This window comes from Solea solea, chromosome 19 (assembly GCF_958295425.1).
Source record: "Solea solea chromosome 19, fSolSol10.1, whole genome shotgun sequence".
NCBI lineage: Eukaryota > Metazoa > Chordata > Actinopteri > Pleuronectiformes > Soleidae > Solea > Solea solea.
This window is the reverse complement of record NC_081152.1, coordinates 9,229,960-9,249,858: the sequence shown is the minus strand read 5'-3', so window position 1 is coordinate 9,249,858 and position 19,899 is coordinate 9,229,960. Positions and strand designations below refer to the sequence as shown.

Here is a 19,899-nt window from a genome sequence, read left to right as displayed (position 1 = left end):
TAAGTGCACAGTTGTCAGCAGAGAAGATATAAAGTCTAAGCTTGGAGAATACATTTAAATTCACAATCTATTTAAACCAGAACGACACCACGTCTAACACACAACACAAGGACACTCAGGATAACCGTTAAGATGTTTTCAAACAAGGTTAAAACAAAACAAGCGAAACAAGCAAAACTAAAAAAAAGCAACAAAGATCTGTTTCTGTTTATGTATTGATGGAAAATGGAAAAAAAACCTAAACTTCACAGAATGCCACGTAGTCTTTATCCTTAAAATATGCATGAAATACTCGTGTTGACCAATTTGTCTGCTGTTATCGCAGTAAAACAAATAATTGTGTTTCATTTATGCTCTATAAAGGGCATTTCAAGCCCACAGGCCTGAACATCTACTACTTCTGTGGCTTGGGGAGTTTGGGAGCAAATCTAGTAAAATGTTAAGTGGCACTGACGACATGACAATTTTTCTTTAAGGAGGAAACTACCACATTTGGCGACCATGATATTCATGAAGATTCATTTAACCTCTTTGAATGAGTACTTCCAAATGTATTGTTCCTGTAATTACTGTTGACCTTGGCTATTGACAGACTGTGAATCATTATTTGTCAGTAAGGAAGACAGAGTGGACCTTTTAGTGTGCTGAAGGCTTTAGCCACAGTCACTCAATCATTAAGCTCAAACCTTGAGTGCAGACTATTTTCTCAATCAAGTATGCCACTGAGCAGCCCTCGCTGGACGGCATACTCCTGTCAAGGCTGCCAACAAGCCGTGCATTCAGCTATAAAAGGGGCTCGTGGCTGAAAAAAGGATTGATCATTTTTCAGATTTTTCTTTGTCCAGTCACTTTCTCATACTCGAGTTCCTGATTTCCAGCATCACTTTTGGCTGCGACAATCACTACCAAGGTCGGGAGCTAAAACTAACACCACGTGCCGACTACATGACATGACTACTGTTAACTTACACGGCTGCTGTCATTGCACGTTTAAAGCTCAGAGGGTTAAACACTGCAGGTTGGAAGGACAACACATGTTTGTTATTTTTTTTTTCCCCCAAACAGAATGTAAGAGGATGTGAATGTTATCAATCAAAAATGGAATCATTTTAAGATTAAAATAGCCCTCAGCGGCTGTAATAATAAGGACATACAGTTTTCAGAATGAGGCGGAAAAGAAACAAATCATTTGCACAAATTGCACTGTAACAGGTTTTCAGCGACCTATTTCAGTCTATTACAGTCCCTCATGTTCTGTCACTGGCCTCCTCCTTACATCCTTATATCCTTATCTCTCGTCTCAAATTATTATCTTGAACGGACGCACAAATATCAGACTTTCAGAGTTATACATACACTTACACACAACATATTTTCAAGCAGAAAGTTTTCACTTTGCATCGTCTCGTTAAAAGCCTCACACCACCTTGACCGTTTTTCCATCATTAGATAACTACAGTATATGAATGGCTACGCACGCCTTTTGTCTTATAGGTGCTACACAATTTGAGTCCACTTTAAATGGCGATAACGGGAGGTAGAAGGGTGATCTCTATTTTATCTGCAGATGAAAATTATTAAGAATTATTTTATTAATAATGATTATATTATAAAGCAATTTATGAACATTACATAATGACAATTAAAGTACCTTTCTTTGTATTCTGTATTCAATATGGAAACGTTATTATTGACTGTCACTGGTCTCCAAAAGCATATTGCGCCTGACCTATATTTGTTTGTAAGTACAGTCTGACCTAAAAGCAAGCAAACAAACACAAAATGAAAACAAACACAATGTAAACACCACTCATGGGTTGATATAGGATTCCCTTTTTCCAAATACGAAATTTAGTGAAATAACAGTAAATCAGATATGGGTTGATTTACAACTTTAAATTCATTATCTTGACTTGAGATTGTCTTTACTGGCAAAATACTTCTAAGAACCAGTGAGAGTGGTTCATCATACAGACTTCTCAGAGCTAACAATACAAGTAAAACGCTTTACAGTGCAGTAATGAACCCATATCTGAAACAAAAAAGCTGATTGAAAGCCACAAAAAACACCAAACAAACAAACAGAACGCTATCAAATCACACCATATAAAGAGTAAAGTAAGAAAAAAAAACAAAATAAACACATTGAGATGCATTCACGATGTCACAGAGCCATTACACAATTTAAATTCACGACTTATAAAGCAGTCTGATAAACCATTCACAGATAATCAGTTTTTAATGAGTCACTTGAGGAGCTTCATCAGTTTCTTGGGTTTCTTCTTGTTGAGGTTTATTTACATCATTACATACAGTAGAAGACATATTTTAAAGGGGTTAACTGGTGTAAATGTGTGCAGCAGAATTATCCTTGATGGATGAAATAGAGTGCGTCATGTCTGTGTCTACATACAGTAAAAGCCAAAACATGAGACTGACTTATTGGTGCCAATCGTGTCATTTTTGCCTTTTCTGGAAATGTTTATAGAAAAGACAGACTTAATATTTCAAGTCAGACAATCAGAAACAATTTTTTTTTGTTTTTTTTCTATTGGTGAAACATGAGTAAAGAAAATGAAATGGGATCGCTGCATGTGACAAAAACTGTATGTGGTGTTGCATTAGTAAAGGTTTACTAATCTGCAGCTCATGGTTTCATTTGTGAATGATCTTTGAACAAAGAATTCAAAGATTTTTAAAATGCCACACCAATAGAGCCGAGTATGTGTTCATAATCCCTCAGATTATTCTGTACATGGCATGTTTACACTGAATGGGATCGATTTTCATCGTTTCATTGATTGTCTTATTTTAAGTGTGTTCTTTTAAACATCTGCAGGACTGGTGTGGGTGACTTGACTTGTGTGTAAACTGTTGATGTAACCTGCACCAATCCTCTTGGAGGACGACTTTGAGACCGGATCCATTTAGCAAGCCTCTACAGGTCAATTAGTCCCTGTTCGAATGTTGGAATTGGAATAAGGTGTTTACCTGATGCCTACTCGTCGGCCAGGGCACTCTTGAAAACGAGATGTGCTCGTCTCAAGACGGACTCCTGGTCAAATGATTTTTAGATAGATAAAAAATAATGTCAAATGTGCAACACGTTATTGGTTTCAAAGCATGGTTACTTTTTTTTTTTCTTTCCTTTTTAGAGCAAGACAAGCATGTAACCAAATGCAGTTCATATAGAGAAATGATACAATCAGCACGGATCATGACAAAGTATCTTCCCTTGTATGAGACAAAACCCCCTTCATGGTTAGTCTGAAAGGACGGATCCAATCTCTAACACTCTGAGAGGCTAACTCAGCTTGTAGCTCTCATAAAAAGGGCAAATGTAGATTAGGACTGCTGACGTCAAAGGGCAAACACTGTGTTGTGAAGGGCACAATGAACAAATTCATACACTTCACTACAGAGCAAATACAGCTTACGTGTGCGCCTATTTTCTTAATATCATGCTTGTCTCATGGGTTCAACCTCGTCTCCCGTGAATCATGATCATATGCAACTAATTCGGTGTCGCTGTTATTCACAGTGATATCAAAACGTCTCAGGCCACCGTTAGATTTGTTATTTTAGCAATGATATAATGACCATATATTTATTTATCCGTATCTTTATCAATACACATTCAGAAAGTATAGGAAATAGTACTAAAAACAAAGGATTTTGAGAGAAAAAAAACAGCCTCTACAGGCTCTGAGAGTCATGTCCTGATTCTGACTTCCCCTTATGTTATAGGAGCACAGGTTAGTTTAAATCAAAATGCATAGGAGTGTCACTAACACAGAGACAAGACTAAAGACTAAAGCCAAAATCTATCTTGGAAGTTCTTAAAGAAGCCTGGTGCAATTTACCAGAAGATTACTCAGAGAAACTGTAAGACACTCAGGATGTGTCACAAGAGGTCACACTAAATACTGACTTTGCCTGTAGAAGCCATTTTGTTCTGAAAATTGCTGTTATTCGTTTTATTATTATTTCGTTAGTGTACATATTTCCTGTAGTTTCGGGTTGGATTTTATAAGAAAACCAAAAAGAAAAAGAAAAAAAAGAATGGTTATTAAAACTGAAACAACAAAGCTGGTGGTGGCCGAAGACACAGTGCTGCATTTGTGTTCAACATAATGTGGCTTAAAGAACACTGGGAGTTCAGATCTGAGAGAGTGGGAGTCCAAAGTCGATAAAATACTATGTTTGTCTTGTAAAAGAGAACCCATGTAGTCACTTTCTTCCATTTGGCATGGTAATAATATTTTTTCTTATCTTATTTTACTCATAAATTCACTCTTCTCACGCCTAACTCTCGCCACTCACCCAGTTCCCCCAGTCTCCCTCTGCCATTTCCTTTTCTTTTCTTGATTTTTGGTTTATGGATCAGGATTATGTCCTGCGTTTGTGTCGCGAGTTTCTGCTTTAAAATTCAAAACATAACTCTGTTCAGTCTGCTGCAAAAACATCTCTCTGTAAAGCTACACTTATACAAACGTACCGATTGGTAGTATATATTCATTATCTACAAAATACCATACCATATCATTAAAATAACATATTCTGACCCTGAAGGGGAGAAAGATAATCTACTAAATGTGATGTAGTTGCACATGAACATGATTCTGAGGAGAAAAGGTCGTCTCAGCAGTGACACACATCTGATGTTGGATTCGGATTCGTTGGAGAGATCTGCCCATTTGCCTGACACTACAGTATTTCAGTGTTTAGTCAACACTGGGGTCATACAGCAGTTCAATATTAACATGTCTGTATCAGGCAAAAAGAAGACACAAATACAAAGCCATGACAAAGAAAAACAGCAATAACAGATAGAAAAGTGGATACAGACTGCAAACTCAACCACTGATATGGGACAACATTAGCACACTGTTAACTATGCAAATTCCACTTTTTGTATACAGGCGATATTAATTTTAAGGTTAATATGACAGGGAAAATTAAACCTATAGTTGCGATTTGTCGTAGACTTATCTGCAAAAAATAAGTTTATTGACAAAAAGCCAGCTTTTATTCATTAGTGATGAGCCGCATGGGTTGTTTGTTTAGCGGCCTTATATTGAGAACCCTAAATCATCTCTAACGTGACTTACTTATTAAATTAAATTCTGTACAGTGAAATTTTAGGTTTTTCTTTGTTGCAGAATGCAGCAAAAACAACTGAGGGTTTTTTCCCCCCCCAACAACAGTAGCCTGGAACGTTAATTATTATAATTCTAGTAAAGCTGTTGGATGCTGTATTGTCATATTCCAAATAGAAATTAATCATTTCAAAAACTTCAAATGAGGCAAATAAATAAATAAATAAACAAAGACAGACATGTGTAACGTGTATGCTACATCTTTTTAGACAACAATAATCGATGCGTTTGATTAATCCGTTTGCGCCAACTTAATACGTATTAGAACAGACGACACAGATGAAGCAAAGAGAAAAATGTGTTATAACTTATGGTCAAATGCAACCAACTATTGCCCCGTTTGTCATCCATACATGTGCCCCTTTTTAAGCAGTAGAGAAATAACTTGTGTTTTAATTATATTCCGTCATGACTAAGTTCTTCTACAAGAGAGAATCGATGAGATAGTGAGAATAAGGAAAGTTATACTGATGATGTGGGTATCGCTGAATGAAACTGCAGCAGGAGGCAGGACCTCCTGTTAGCAAACTGGGCTGGACCTGGTGTCAGTTATTTGTTTACTGGGGTTTGTGTCCGATTCATTTTTACAGCTCTAATATAGGGGGTGGGGTGCTGCTCATACCCAGGAGTGCAGATGAGTGGAAAGAGGGCCAGACACACATGCATGTGAGGTTAGCTTCCATCCACTTGCTGGCATCCAGCAGGAGGGTCAACACCAAACCAACAAGGGGGGGCAACCCGACTCCCTCCCGAACAGCGACATGCACTGCCTTCCAGTTAATCCAACCACAAAACGCTACTTTGGGTCTTTAGAAGGATTAATTCTGGTTGTTACAAATTTTCTTTAATGTTATTTTAGACAGAAAAAAGAACAAAAAAAAAAAAAACAGCATACAGGTCATGCAGCACAAGATGGCAGACACAATGCTTTTATGGAGAAAGAAGGCAAACGAGTACTGATAAAGACAAGACAACAAGGCACAATGACAGGCAAGAGATTCAACCAATCAGACAGGACAGTTACTAGGCAGGTCTTACCAATGCGGTCCAGTCGGTCAATGGCGACCGTTTCGAAGGCTCGTCGCATCATGGGGTACTCTTCCAGCACCTCATTGAAATGGTCGACGGAGAGAGAGAAGAGTCGACAGTAGGTGTCTGCGCGCACGCTCGCCGTTCGTCTGCCCTTGGTGAGCAGACAGATCTCTGCATGGCGTCAAGACAAAAGAAGACAAAAGCAGACGAAGAGGCTTAGGAAATTGGACACATGAAGAAATGGAAATTGTCCTCTCTGTAACTGCAGACCCCATGAGTGGGGAACACAGACGGATTTTAATGTGAACGTAAATAAAAGAGTGAAGGCCCTTTAGCACTTGCCGTCACTTGCATTATACCGAGATGATTCATCCATACTGCAAAGAGCTAATGGTCTCATAATAGGATACAGCAGTCAAGCCACACTGAATCAACGCACTGCATCAGTTCTCAGCGTATAACACAAAAGGCAGTTACTGTACATACCATTCCTGTTTCTGATATAAATAGAGCATGCCGATTTGTGCATAGAACAAACACACAGTGAACACACACACACACACACTGGTCTTATACTAACAAGGTAAGAAAGAAGAAAGAAAGATGAGAAATTCCATTTAAAATGTATTTTTTTATCATTATCATTATGATAGAATAAATCCTGGTACTTACCATGTGAGCATAGTATCTGCCAATTAAAGGCATAGAATCAAATCTAAATTTCATGCCTCTGTTTCTTATGTAACACAAAATACATTTAAACATGTGTGAAATGCCTGTATACAGTAAGCAATGATAACCTTTGGGCCAGTCTATACTGCAAATCCTTTATCTAATTATAGGATCAATTCAAACTTGTGGTGTGATATTTCCAGACTATGCCGTAAACTGTCATGGAAATGGAGCACACGTTTTGCCGGATGTGACAGAGCAACACTGTGGGTGTGAATAAGGTGTTAGTGCCGTTATAATGAAAAGCAGACAGAGTATAAACATGTGTCGTGGAAATGAAATGTCAGACAGGAAAAGAAACACAGAGTGGTTAGATTGAGTTGGCATAAATCTGACTGCTTGGCGAGTGTTTCTGGTCTAGAAAGGTTCAGTTAACTGAAACCAGGGCGATATGATAACAGCAAGTATTCTGAGCTGCAATGGCCAGGGCAAAGACTTGTTGGAAATTATTGGAAATTAAAATTAAAACCCTCTGCCTCAAGCACCTGAGCCCTCTAATTACTGTTTCAGTTGAAAATGAAAACCTGGTACAGATGTATCCAGATGTGCCCGGTGCAATCACATTAATAACTGTAATGCAGTACCAAGAAAAAGCCACAGTGTTAAATTAGCTTTAATTCTGGATTTAACTGTAAATGACAAGCAGAACAAAATGTGCCCGCTAGGACGTTGCACAATAAAGAAAACAAAAAGAAACAAGTATAATTAGACATGTGAGAAAATGCCAATTTGCATTATATTAAAGTGGAAGGGAAATTCCTGATGTCTCTAGTATCGCTGAAGCCTAATAAATATATCTAATTTTTAGCATGTAGAATTAAGACACGATAATTACAACCTGTGTAATGTGTAAATTGTTGAGCAGGACTGGCAAAATGACTTATCCTTCTTTCCTGGCAATGGAGCACAACTAACCAGCAGGAGTCAGTGATGAAACAAGGAAGAGATTCCGTGCTTGCTGCTCACCCATGAATGCATTCTTTGGAAATGCAAAACACGATGTGCATCGGTGATCAAAGATATTGAATATTTCTTTGTAATCAACCTGAGTTACTCTGCCCCTCGCCTAATAACATCGGCTGGGATTGGCTCTTATTCTGCCTGTGACCTTGGATCGATGGATGGATGGATGAGTGGCCAATGCCAATGAGGTAGACAATTTGCTGGCTCTGCTTTGACTCATCTGTGATGTCACTAGCTGCAGAATAATGGCATAAGCCACTGATACAAATGTCTTTTGCTGCATATACCGATTCAAATGGTGCTAATATGAACGGTCAGACTACTCTGAAGTTGTGAGGATAATTGATGTGGAAGCACCACCTGGACGCTGAGCCAACAGGAAAGCAGGAAAGTCTATTCTTAGGCTGTGAATCACAACATTATATTTTAATTAGGGCTAAACTACTTGGGGAAAATGTCTAATTGCAATGTGTCTGAAATACCTGCAATATGATTGACCTACTATTCAAGTTACTGTAGGTTAAGTTGTTCTATTTGCACTCTGTGATGAAAAATGACCTCATCACATCCCATTAAATAAGAGATAATTAAGAGATATACCAGTGCTAAAAACAATACAATTCAAGTATGAACCCTGAGTCATTTGGTGATTGCATTGCATTGAATGGTTTATACCTACTTGCAAGGTTTTCTTTATTTATTTATTTATCTTGGACTTGAGGCTTTACAACAATTTTATACAGTTAGGTTACTGTTGAATTAATAAGATGATGTTTCATCTCATTTAAGAGGCTTCTTCAGTTTTAACTAACTGGTGGAAAAACAAGTATTTAACCAGTTACTCAGAGTTAAAGAAGCCTCATGGATGAGTAAGTTAACTCAAATACGTTGCCTATAGCTAACCCTGAAGATGACTTACTGTACCGAAAAAAAAAAGAAAAAAAAATGACTATCCTTGAAGACCAACAGTTGGCTTTTCAATTTCGGTGCAGAAATGTAACAAAAATAAACCTCCATCACCCGGAAGACCTTTGTGTGTACATGTGTATCTCAAGGTGTGATTGTGTGTGTCTGAGGTGAGATGCAGTTAACACTTCACATGATGCGGCTTGACGTGTGTCTCTTGCTGTGTCACAAAGCATTACCAGTGACCCCAGGGTCATAGTGGATCATTTTCAATCACTTCATGTCATGTGTCATGCACTTTCATGGCAACCATCTCCCCGACCTTTCTTCTCCCCATGAGTGCGATTAGGAGGGACTCCAGTACGAGTGAGGCATTGGAGCCTAACAGGGATTTTTATCCACCGTCTTATTATTGTTCTGGCATTATACTCATACTCACGTATACTCACTTATACTTATGTGACTCACGGATTCAGGCCCAAGAGTTATTACTGTGATAACTTCCTAGGATGCAAGTGTGGCAGTGACTGTGCTTTGAGGGGCTTTGTGACCTGCTGTCCTCCTACATGTCCTGCTCATTACTATGCTAATAGTTTCCTGTATTTTTTGGGCTCGGTTTTGTGACTTGCTCCCTCTTCATCTGTTTCTATGTTCCATTCACTGATTTCTCACTCTGGTCAGGATTTGGCGCAGTCGTAAGGAGAGTGTGAATCATTGGAGAAAAGGGGGCAGAGTGAGGCGACTGGTTCAGCCAGCTGTTCCTGACTCTACTAATGGATGTAAAAGGGTAAAAATACCAGCTGGGAAGGAGACAACGGCAGGTGGCCGAGCACCAACAACAAAATGAAAAATGCTCCTTTGATACTTGGACAGATACAGCAAATATCTTCTCATTAAAATACTAAATAATTCCTTAAATGGGGACATCTATGCACTGTATGTTTGCCATGTGCTTGTATTTTCCCTTCACTGTGCTGATGTTGGCTCTTCCCATGGAAACCCAATTAATTGCAGAACTGAACCTGCCATTATTTTTTATATAACAGTGACATACTGTGGTATGAAATTTGAATGTTCAAAGCTCATCATTTCTAAATTTGGTCCCAAGAAGTCAATTTTCTTTGGAGAAATCCACCGAGCCTCTTTATCTCCTGCAGGTACGAGCTAAGCTTCCATTATACTCTGGTCTACAGATGAAGTGATTATGCAGTTAATCAATTTCAAAGTAAGTTTTCAAGAAAAAACGGGCAAACACGTATTAGTTTCTACTCCTTCTAAAACACGATTTAAAATGTTTGTCTGGGATATCGGGGATATTTTACTTCAGTTTTCAGACATTTGACGGATGAAACTATGCAAAACGTTATTACAATGATAATCTGGAGATTTATTATCAAAGAAAATAACAGTTGGTTCAAGCTTTACTTAAGTCCACAGCTTAATTACATGCTGTAACGGTCACCAGAAAGACCGTCCAGAGACGCATAAGACTTAAAGTCTTAGCTTCCTGAAGTGTTGATTATTTCAATTTGCATCCTCAAATTTGAAACTAAAAACACAGAATTACTCCCAGTGTTCTGCTGTTGTTTTGCCAGAGCCTCACTGGCTGAGGCGTTTATCCTAACTGTGATACTTTAGTAGAATATCTGAGCCAGATATCAGAGAATGAAATGCATGCCTGGGATGCACTGCTGCTCTGCATGAGAATTACCTTACTACATGACATGTCCACTGTGTCTGTGCTGAATATAAAATGCCTCCTTTCTCCAGCAGGCCCGTGTTTTTGCGAGCTGAGTGGAGCGATGACAAAGTGACAACAGCCTGGTGCTTTGAACAAGCAGAGAAATGACAACTTGCCTCTTGTTTGATTCACTGTCTCCCTAAATTTGCCGGTGAAACACAAACTGCACACGTCAGACATTACAAAGTGAAGGTATTCTTAGAATCCTCAGCCTCCTTCCATGGTGGAAGTAAACGACGATGTGGTCAACTATGCAAGAACCTCAAAAGTAGGAGCCTTTGCTTTGCTTCCGCTTAGACATGACGATGTTTGCCTGCAGGTTTTATCAGAGCAAAGAGAGTGCAGTGAAGTTACATTTGACATTTAAAAATAAATGATGTCTGTAGCATTCGTGAGAGGGAAAGGGACCCAACGCCGACAGGGAAAGAAGAGAGGAAGTCATACAGTAGAATAAACAGTAGAGCAGAGAAGTGAGCAGTGGTATAGCTTCTGATTTCACACAAAATGTACATTTACAGCAGCTGCTCTTGTTAGTGCCGAGTGTATGCAGCAGTACGGAACATATAGAAGGGCAGAAGAGCTCATGTTTATGTGTGTGTGGGTGGGTGTGTATCCTCTGTGCATCCTAAGGGAAGCCTGATCCATGCCTTGGCCTACACCAACTGCCAGATGAGAGGTTATGTAACACTGGTTAATGAGAATCTACATCTACAGTAGGCTACAATAACTTAACTTCAAACCGCATCAAAAAAAGACCTCAGGCTAATCTCATGCCTCAATAACTGCATGAACAACGTACATGTGTGACTGGGAAGCTGTTACTCTTACATGGCAGCAGCATTTGTTCAAAATGACGCTCTTACCTCCAAAATAGGAGCCATCCGTCAGCTTCATCTCCTTATTGAACTTAGTGATGACGCTCGCAACGCCGTGTTGAATGAAATACATTTTCTTCCCCACTGTGCCTTCTCGGATGATGTAGTCATTGGGCTGAAAGACCTCGAACTTCAATTTACTTAGCATCCCCGTCACAAAGTTGGGGTCCGCGTTGGCAAACAGAGGCATGGTGGCCACAAGCTTACGACAATTAAAGTTGACTATTTCCTGGTAGAGGGGTAAAAAGGGAAGAGAGATGGAGAGAGAGAGAGAGAGAGAAAAAGAGAGGTTCGGATTTAAATAACTTGGAATATGAACATGATCATTTGCGACAGTTGGGCAATCAGACACAAAGAATCAGCACACATCCTTAATCTCTGTAAGCATAAATAACATGAATGCATATTCCTGCTTCCAGCCTAATACTGAAGCATTTCCCCATCACTCCTGAGAAGAATCTCTGGTACACAAATCAGAGTCTGATGAGGTTGCCCTCAGGTGCCGGGCTGCAGGCCACCTCTCTCGTCTCATCCCGCCTCTCAGACCTAGCAGGGGATTAGGAGCTCGCTGTCTGTTTACCCACACGTCTCTGTTGCTGTAGATGGAAAGCCATGACACTTGGCATCTGTGTGGCGGTGTGGCCATGAGGGATAACTCTCCTCCGGTGACAAAAGGACATTAACAGAGAGAGAACCAATCTGAGGCTGTGGGACACTTGCTAGATGAGGGCGATGCAAAAGTGATGTGAGCTCAGACATGGATGCCAGTGTCGGCTAATGCCATGGGGCTCTGACCTCAATCATGCGCCACAACTAATGAATTACATGGTAAGCAGTTTTCATGCCGAGCCAGGAGTCCTCTTAGGGAAACAGTCTTTGGCCAAGTCTATTTAAAGATGGTGGGAAATAAGAGGCAAGGAGACAGAAGAAAGAAAAGGTGGGGAGGAGGTGCTTAACTGACATTATCTAATGGCACTTTTCCACTATACAGTCGTAGCACGGCACGGCTCGACTATAACCCAATTTGGGTCGTTTTCCATTATTATAATACCTCCTCAATGTGGGCGGAGTCGTCATACACGGCACAAACACACAAAGAAGAAAAACTTCATCAGTGCAGGAAAAACCATTGTTCTGCACAGATGTGACGTAAACGGCTGGAATTCAATGAACACAGTGTCACTCAAGAAAATAATCGACTCATTTAGCCTATATGGATTACAGCATAGATCCGTATACTAAGACGATCTCTGGTACAGCTCACATGCAGAGAGACTGACCAAGAAACCTTCAGAGTTTGAACCATCGGGGAATAATTAGAAAACAGTCTGTCAATGTAAATTAGGTCTGGAAGAGAGGAGACTCTCAAAGTCCATCTCATCCCAAGACTGAGACAAGATGGCACATTCTGAACATGGAACATACCAAGATGCATCTATTTTTACATTATGAATTATTATGAATTGTATTAAATGTTAAATATAACCGTGAGAAAACAGACTTTGCAATTCAAAATTTTTTTTACTTGGTTATTGTTGTCAAAGTCACGCCGTTTGGTGAAATGCATGAAGGCGCATCACTGTGACACCAGACATCTGAGAAATGGCTGCTCAATAACAAATGTTTCAATGCAAGAAACGAGTGCCCTCATCCCTTTCACGGTGCTCGCGTTTGCGTGTGTCTTTGCCGTCTGATTATTCCGAGACCTTCTTGGCAGCAAACAACAATCAATCAACACTAAGGAGAGTTTTTGAAGTGCTTTCTTCCCACACTTGGATCCCAACAACAAACTGTTCACTGAAATTGATTACTGACTTGAAGGAGGATTGAAATCACTGAGGCTCCGTTTTAGAGCAAAACTATGATGATCAAGGGTTCTTGGGAAAGATTTACTTTCATTAAAAGGTCCAGCGTGTAACATTTAGGAGGGTTTATTGGCAAAATGGAATATACTACTCCAAGTATGTTTATGTGAGTGTATCATTGCCTTGAAATAAAAACTGTTTTCCACAGCCTTTGACTGAGCCTTTAATCTATACTTTATGCAAGGGCTTTGCTTTACAAAGGCCGCCAGCATTTTAAAGATGAAGTTTACTATGCCAACAAAAACAGAATGACATCCTTGCTAGTATGCAAAGGCCACGTAGTTCCCTGACGCAGCTGGGAAAGGGAGGGGTGCCTGGAGCGGTCCTCCATTCATTAGAGCTGCCTAAATTTTGTGATAAATGATGTGCCTGAATCAGCAAGCACATACTTGGACTGATTTCATGGTCCTCCTTTGTCCCAAAACAAGTCTGAGTGCTGCTAAGTGGAGCCGATTCTGATCCTAAATTGACCAGTGACTCAGCAACACCGAAAATTGTGCCAGAACACCGCAGACACTCAGCTGCACTCAGCCCGTCTCAGTCGGTCCACCTGAAATAGGTCTGCTTTTAAGCTGCAATAATTGATTTCTAAGATGCATACAGCAGAGACTGAAAGACAACTCTCACATTTAATTCTTTAAAAAAAACTTGCATCATGAAAACCAAGCCTGGCACACCAGTGAAAAGAACCACACTGACAGATCGAGATGCGTCTTCAGTAATTAAGTAAGCTATAATTTATCTCTATATCGTGTACAGTTGCTTTTAGTCTAATGAGATTGAAATAGGAGACGGCATTAGCGATGTTCACATGAACTTTAAGACATACAAAGACACACATGCAGTGTACGACGTCCTTTGCATCAAAGGTCGACGCATTTTCCAGACTAAAAGGTCAGTGGCATTAATTCAAAGCAGACGCATCCTAAAAATGTGACGCAGCAAAATGGCAGCACATGCTCGTCCATGTGTCCTATTTTGCTCTGCTGGAACTTGGTTTGTTTTTGCCCATTGGTCCCCAGGGTGAAGCTTTCACTGCACGACACTGTCTCTATGCAGATTTTAACTTTGCTTGCTGTGCAAAGTGAACTAAGGCTGTAGGATTTTCTGTGTTGTAAGTCATCATTTTAAACCCCTGCCCCTCCCCCGTGTGAGTGTCTGGAACTGCACAAAAGGAGGCTCTCCACACCTCGGCATCCGAATCTGCAAGGTGACTTAATGGGGCTGCATGAGAGATGGCCATGATCTTTTTACTCCTCTCCTCTCCTCTCCCACATCCCTATGCGTAATTACCCATGTAATGTGCTGATAGGAGGTCGTCAGCCGAGAACTTCAAAGCTGGTCACCAAACTCGCCAATAAACTTTAATATTTCTCTGCATTTTCTCTCTTTGAGAATAACAGAGGCTGCAGTGGGCTCGGTTGATCCTGCTGTTGTGTGGCTGTTTATCTATGCCATGCTGCAGGTGTGTAAATAATACACGAATCGAGGCACAGTTCATGCCTCTGCCCAGAATATTATCATATCTTGATGGAGGTTCAGTCCTGGACGCTTCACCCAGCACGCTAGAGAGAATCCGTTTTGTTATTTTCCTCCTTGACCTTGTAAGATGAAATGACAGGTGTTTGTATTTCAGATTCACATTGTGGACATTTAAGGTGCCAAATGGAAAGTCACTGCAGGGAATAAACTCATTTATGTTCAAAAACTGAAACCACAACATGACAGCCTACCTGTCAAAAACCTTTTTTTTTTTCCTCTAGATGCAAGATGAGTGTATTTTTTACTTGTTCTAAAAATAAAGGAAGCGAAGAAGCTTTTGAAAGAGCCTCCGCTTTCTTCCTGTTATTCTTTTTAGGGTCTTTGGGAGAAAAAAGTGGTCTCACCTCTTTGAGTGGGTCGTTTAGTTCGCTCAGAATGTTGTCCTCATCAAAGATTTTGCCTTGGTAGCGATGTTCATAGTAGTCGTGGATTTTTTGCCGCATGTCTGCAGGAAGTTTGTGGAAGGACATGTATTGCTCCACTTGTTTGTACTGGGAGAGCAAAGAAAAGCACAAAGACAAGTGTTAAGCGAGGAGTGCACCGACATATAAATCACCACATTGCAATTACATTGACGATAATTGATAGAAACAACCCGCTGACATTTGAGTCCACCTTGAGTAAACACAAAAGCTGCATTACAAACACGGTCTCCGGATTGTGTATTTGTGTATCGAGGACAAGCTGTGCTCCCACGTCGTCACAGAGCCGTGTCCTGGTTCTGTGTGTGGGGAGGGGAGCGGCAGAACAAGGGAAGCAGGTGGTGAAAGAAAGTAGGAATGAGCTCTGGCCCAGGGATATGTCAGAACAAGGTAGCAGGTCTGATTATCTCTCCTGTGCAGGAAGCCACACTTCAACAGGCAACCATGATCTAATGTGAACCAGAGGTTACCTGATGTCCTGGAGACATTTAAGTGCTGCATAGACTGTGGAGCAGATGGCGGGGGTTTGCATGACTGATGAGGTGATAATTATTAGCATTTATCATGTGAATATTTCGGTAGGATTTTCTTTACTTCTGAGAACACGAGTACTGAGTGCAGTATTGATTATTACTGTCTGACAAGAATTGATTCTATACTAGTTTGTTTTCTTTTTACATTCACCGACCACTTTATTAGGTACACCTGTTCATAACGCAACAATCTAATCAACCAATCGCATGGCAGACACAACCAAGACAACTGGTTGATGTTCAAATTGAGTGAGTTTCTGAGTACTTCAGAAACTGCTGATCTGCTGTGATTTTCACACAACCATCTTTAGGGTTTGCACATAATGGTCCAAAAATGAAAACAAATTTTGTTGATGCCAAATGTGAGAGAAGTATATCCAGACTAGTTTGAAATGAAAGCATAATTTGCAACAGAAACTCAAATAACAACTCATTACATACTCTTTGGGCAGGAGCACTTCCTGGACTCACATTTGGATGGCAAACTAAAAGTAAAAGAAAACTCCAAGGCACTCTATTTTAAATGATTAAAATGCCTTGCACGGTCATGTTCAACCTTTTCAAATACATTTTGATACCCTGATGAAAGCTTGCGGCCAAAAGGCGTCAGTCCATAGGACGTGCATCGAAGCCAAACATTTCTTTCAGATTTATACATTGCTAAGTAATATCTGGTTAATTTAAAACAAAAAGAAAAGCCCTCATTCTCCCATTTTCTACCACTTCAGCCTCCCCCTGAGGGTTGCAGGGGGCGCTGGTGCCAATCCCAGCTGACATAATGCCCATTAATTGATAATTATGTACAGTGATTATCAAAGTTTCATATTTTATATTCAGGGAATATATTAAGGGAAAGAAGAAGAAGAAGAAGGGAATAGTAAAGTGAAGAAAAAACACTGATTGAAGTTTCAAAATAATAGCTCAGTCATTTGCTGTTTTGTTATTAAAAAGGTCAAAAGGTCAAATAATAATTGCTGCAACACCAAAATCATGACTATCATTTTCTCTGTACTTTGCTATTTTATATCATATTGCCATCATTAATTAATAATAAAACATTTTGTGTTAAAATGTCAAAGTTAATGCAGCCATAATTAAAATATGTAAGCATGACATTTGAGATATTCTGATTAACTGTGATGTGATGATTGTGTCATGCAGAGAGAATATGAAATCTTTATTTACGAGAAGCATTATTCAGATTTGCACAAACTAGTAAGCAACTGGTTTGCGGTTTACTGGTTTTGCCAACTTATATACTGTATATTAAACTTAAATTTTAGGATATTTATTGTAATTTGAGTGACTGTAATTGCAACTAAAACTACAGCAGCACTATCTTAATACACTGTATATGTTCTACAACACAGATATAAGACAGATATTGGTGTGGAAAAACAGAGAAAAGACAGAGGAGAGGATGAAATATTCATCACGATGAGAAAAGACATACGTACATTCATTTATTCTTATATAGTGCATTAGTGGACGGCTGCAGGAACAACAATGCCACTAACAGAGACGTGATAACTGATCATTTTGTCGTAATTAGCTGAACCTCAGAGGGAAATTAAATTCCATTCACGTGAACCTGAAGGCAGTTATTGAGCCAAAGAAGATGAAGAGAGCGAGACAATACTTCGGCTCATCTATTTTCATCAGAAGTCGTTTCCTCATGGAATTTGCAGCAGACAGGACATTGAACATGATCTTCTTAGCCAGGTCACGGCCCATACAGCCAGACAGAAACACTCTCTGACACTGGCTGTGGTAATCACAGATGGAGCCAGCAGCTGCAGTGGTGTTGGTGGCCCAGACCGGAGGAAGGCTCAGTGGACAACGTGATGCTAGCATGGTCCACAAAATGAAATTTGTCAGTGTAGGGAAGACACCTGAGTAACAATGCCTAGCTCATTCATCTCTTGATTCCTCTCCCAGCTGGGGAAAGGTGATAAGAGGCCAGGGTTTTGTGTGCGGGAAACTGATTTATTTTGATATCACGCAGGAGAGGTTGCAGCATCTGCAGTGGCTCAGCCAGGTTATATTTAATGGGGAGGCAGAGGTGGTACTGAAAACATTCCCTTAAGCTTTGTTTTATGCGTGGCCTCCCGCTTCAGTTCATGTTCACTTTACATAATATGATGAGTGACTTTCCACTCCCTTATAACTTCTAGTTTGTGATTTAATGGGCTAGTTAATCCATTCTACTATCTAGCGGAGCAATTAAGATCAGTTTCATGAGCGACGTTGAACAACCGCTGGTTTGGAAACACTGAAAACCTCTTAAACACACTTTAAACCACTAGTACAGTACGGTACGGTACAGTACGGTACAGTAATCCAAGGTCAACACAAACAGTTAAGGTTACATAAGGTCACATGCTTATAAAGTATTTATTTAAATAATGATTCATCTGCTGCTGTGTGTTGCTTTACATTGATTTAGCAACAGGGCATTGCAGCAGGCAGAGAAACTAATCTAATCACTTTTACCCTCTTATTTTTCTTATAGTCTACATTTTTTTCTTTTTGTGTTTTTAAATGATTTATTTAACCAGTAGAAGCAGTGAAGAACTTGGGAAAATGAACCAATTTTTCACTTGATCTATGACATCAGTAAATATGAGGAGTTAATAGTCTTAATGGCTGTTTCAGGTCTTCAGTGTTATGTATGTACATGTAAATTTTGTAAATTATGTTCCCATTTTGAGGGAAAACTTTTGGGACAAATGAGTGGATAGCTGAACGTCATTTGCCTGATTTCAAGCGATGTCTCTGAACCTCTGTTTGCGAAACGTCAACATGGCAGCGGCCCAATTACGATTCTAAAGGCTTCAAGATGGGAGGTCAGATTCTTATTGTTGACATCGCAGCCCACTGCCATTTTGTTTATAACGAGCACTAAAAGACTTTATTGACAAGACTTGTTTTTTTTCTGACCCATTCTCCTTCTCATAAATGTTATCTCTTCATATGTATTTTTACAGCCCTCCAGCTGTGGCAGCGATAGATGCGACGGCTAAAGGCTGAGCACCCTGAAACCATCCCTGCCTGTTCTGCTGATATGCACAGTGTTGTGCAGCAAATCAGTCCTCATTGAATCTGGCTCCACACTGGGGGCTCTGTTACCATGAACATGGCATCATCAGCCTCAGAGTTGTCACTCCAATGCCTGAAGGGATATTGAAAGGATAAAGTGTCATGCAGATTAAGCATATTTGCAGCAAAGCAGATGTAAACCACATACTGTGCAAGAGATGTGCGACTTTGAAGGGGCTGGATAATTAGCTGTGCGTGACCTCCTGTCATTGATTTTTGGTAAATAATAAAAAAAATATCATTTGATGCATCGTTAAAACCAGCTATAGAGAAATAACATCCACACTGTGAATTTAATATTTATGTGCATGACCTGCAGTGCGCTGACACTCTCTGATGTGCTGTCAGTTCTAAGCGTAACTTGCTGATGATTGGTGCGAGGCTGTGATGAAATTGATTAATTAGTATTCCAGACATGTCGCATTGAATAGATTAGTATCGTACAGACAAGTTGTTAATGGCTTTTAAGAGCCATGAAAAAACAGCACACAATACAGAGCCAGAGAGAGGTTTACTTTTCTGCACAAAACACAGATTCACATCCAAATCCGTTCAAATCTACAAGTTCTTGTCAATTGATTGGGATTTTCCTACTTTTTTTTGTTAAAAAAGCTGACCTCCCGTGTCCTCTTATAATAATTATGGTAATGGCTTCCCACATAATTGTGAGGTATGATCTAGTAGTGAGCCAATTCTCCCTTTGGAACCAGAATTAAAATCATCATAGGATGCAGCAGGAGACTGTCCTCATTCAGGCATGAGGTGGTGCCTTGGTTTCAACTGCAGCTCCTGGAAAATGTCCAGAGTGACATTTGCTAACATGAGTGTTCTCACATATAGTCCCTCTGGACTCTTAGTGAAATCATCTGAACTCCAGTGCACGTCTGAAAGCAGCGAGAGTGCATCTCACTTTCAAATAAGCATTTAAATTTAAAGATGGAACACTCACCAAACGCTGTGCCGTTTACACAGTACAGGGCAGATGAGGACTCAAGAAAACCTGTCTTTGATCCTAAACTGAAACTCTCAT

At 39.9% G+C, this 19,899-nt stretch overlaps 1 protein-coding gene across 1 annotated transcript in view; it reads right to left on the bottom strand.

The window, feature by feature from the left end:
* The window catches only part of LOC131446171 (potassium/sodium hyperpolarization-activated cyclic nucleotide-gated channel 1), a 56,185-nt gene that overhangs the window by 3,122 nt on the left and 33,164 nt on the right, over positions 1-19,899 (bottom strand). Inside the window, exons 5-7 of the mRNA XM_058617240.1 lie at positions 15,160-15,306; positions 11,397-11,637; positions 6,198-6,362 (exon numbers count right to left, since the gene is read on the bottom strand). Coding sequence (XP_058473223.1) covers positions 6,198-6,362; positions 11,397-11,637; positions 15,160-15,306 — 553 coding nt within the window. The remainder of the gene's footprint in view (positions 1-6,197; positions 6,363-11,396; positions 11,638-15,159; positions 15,307-19,899) is intronic.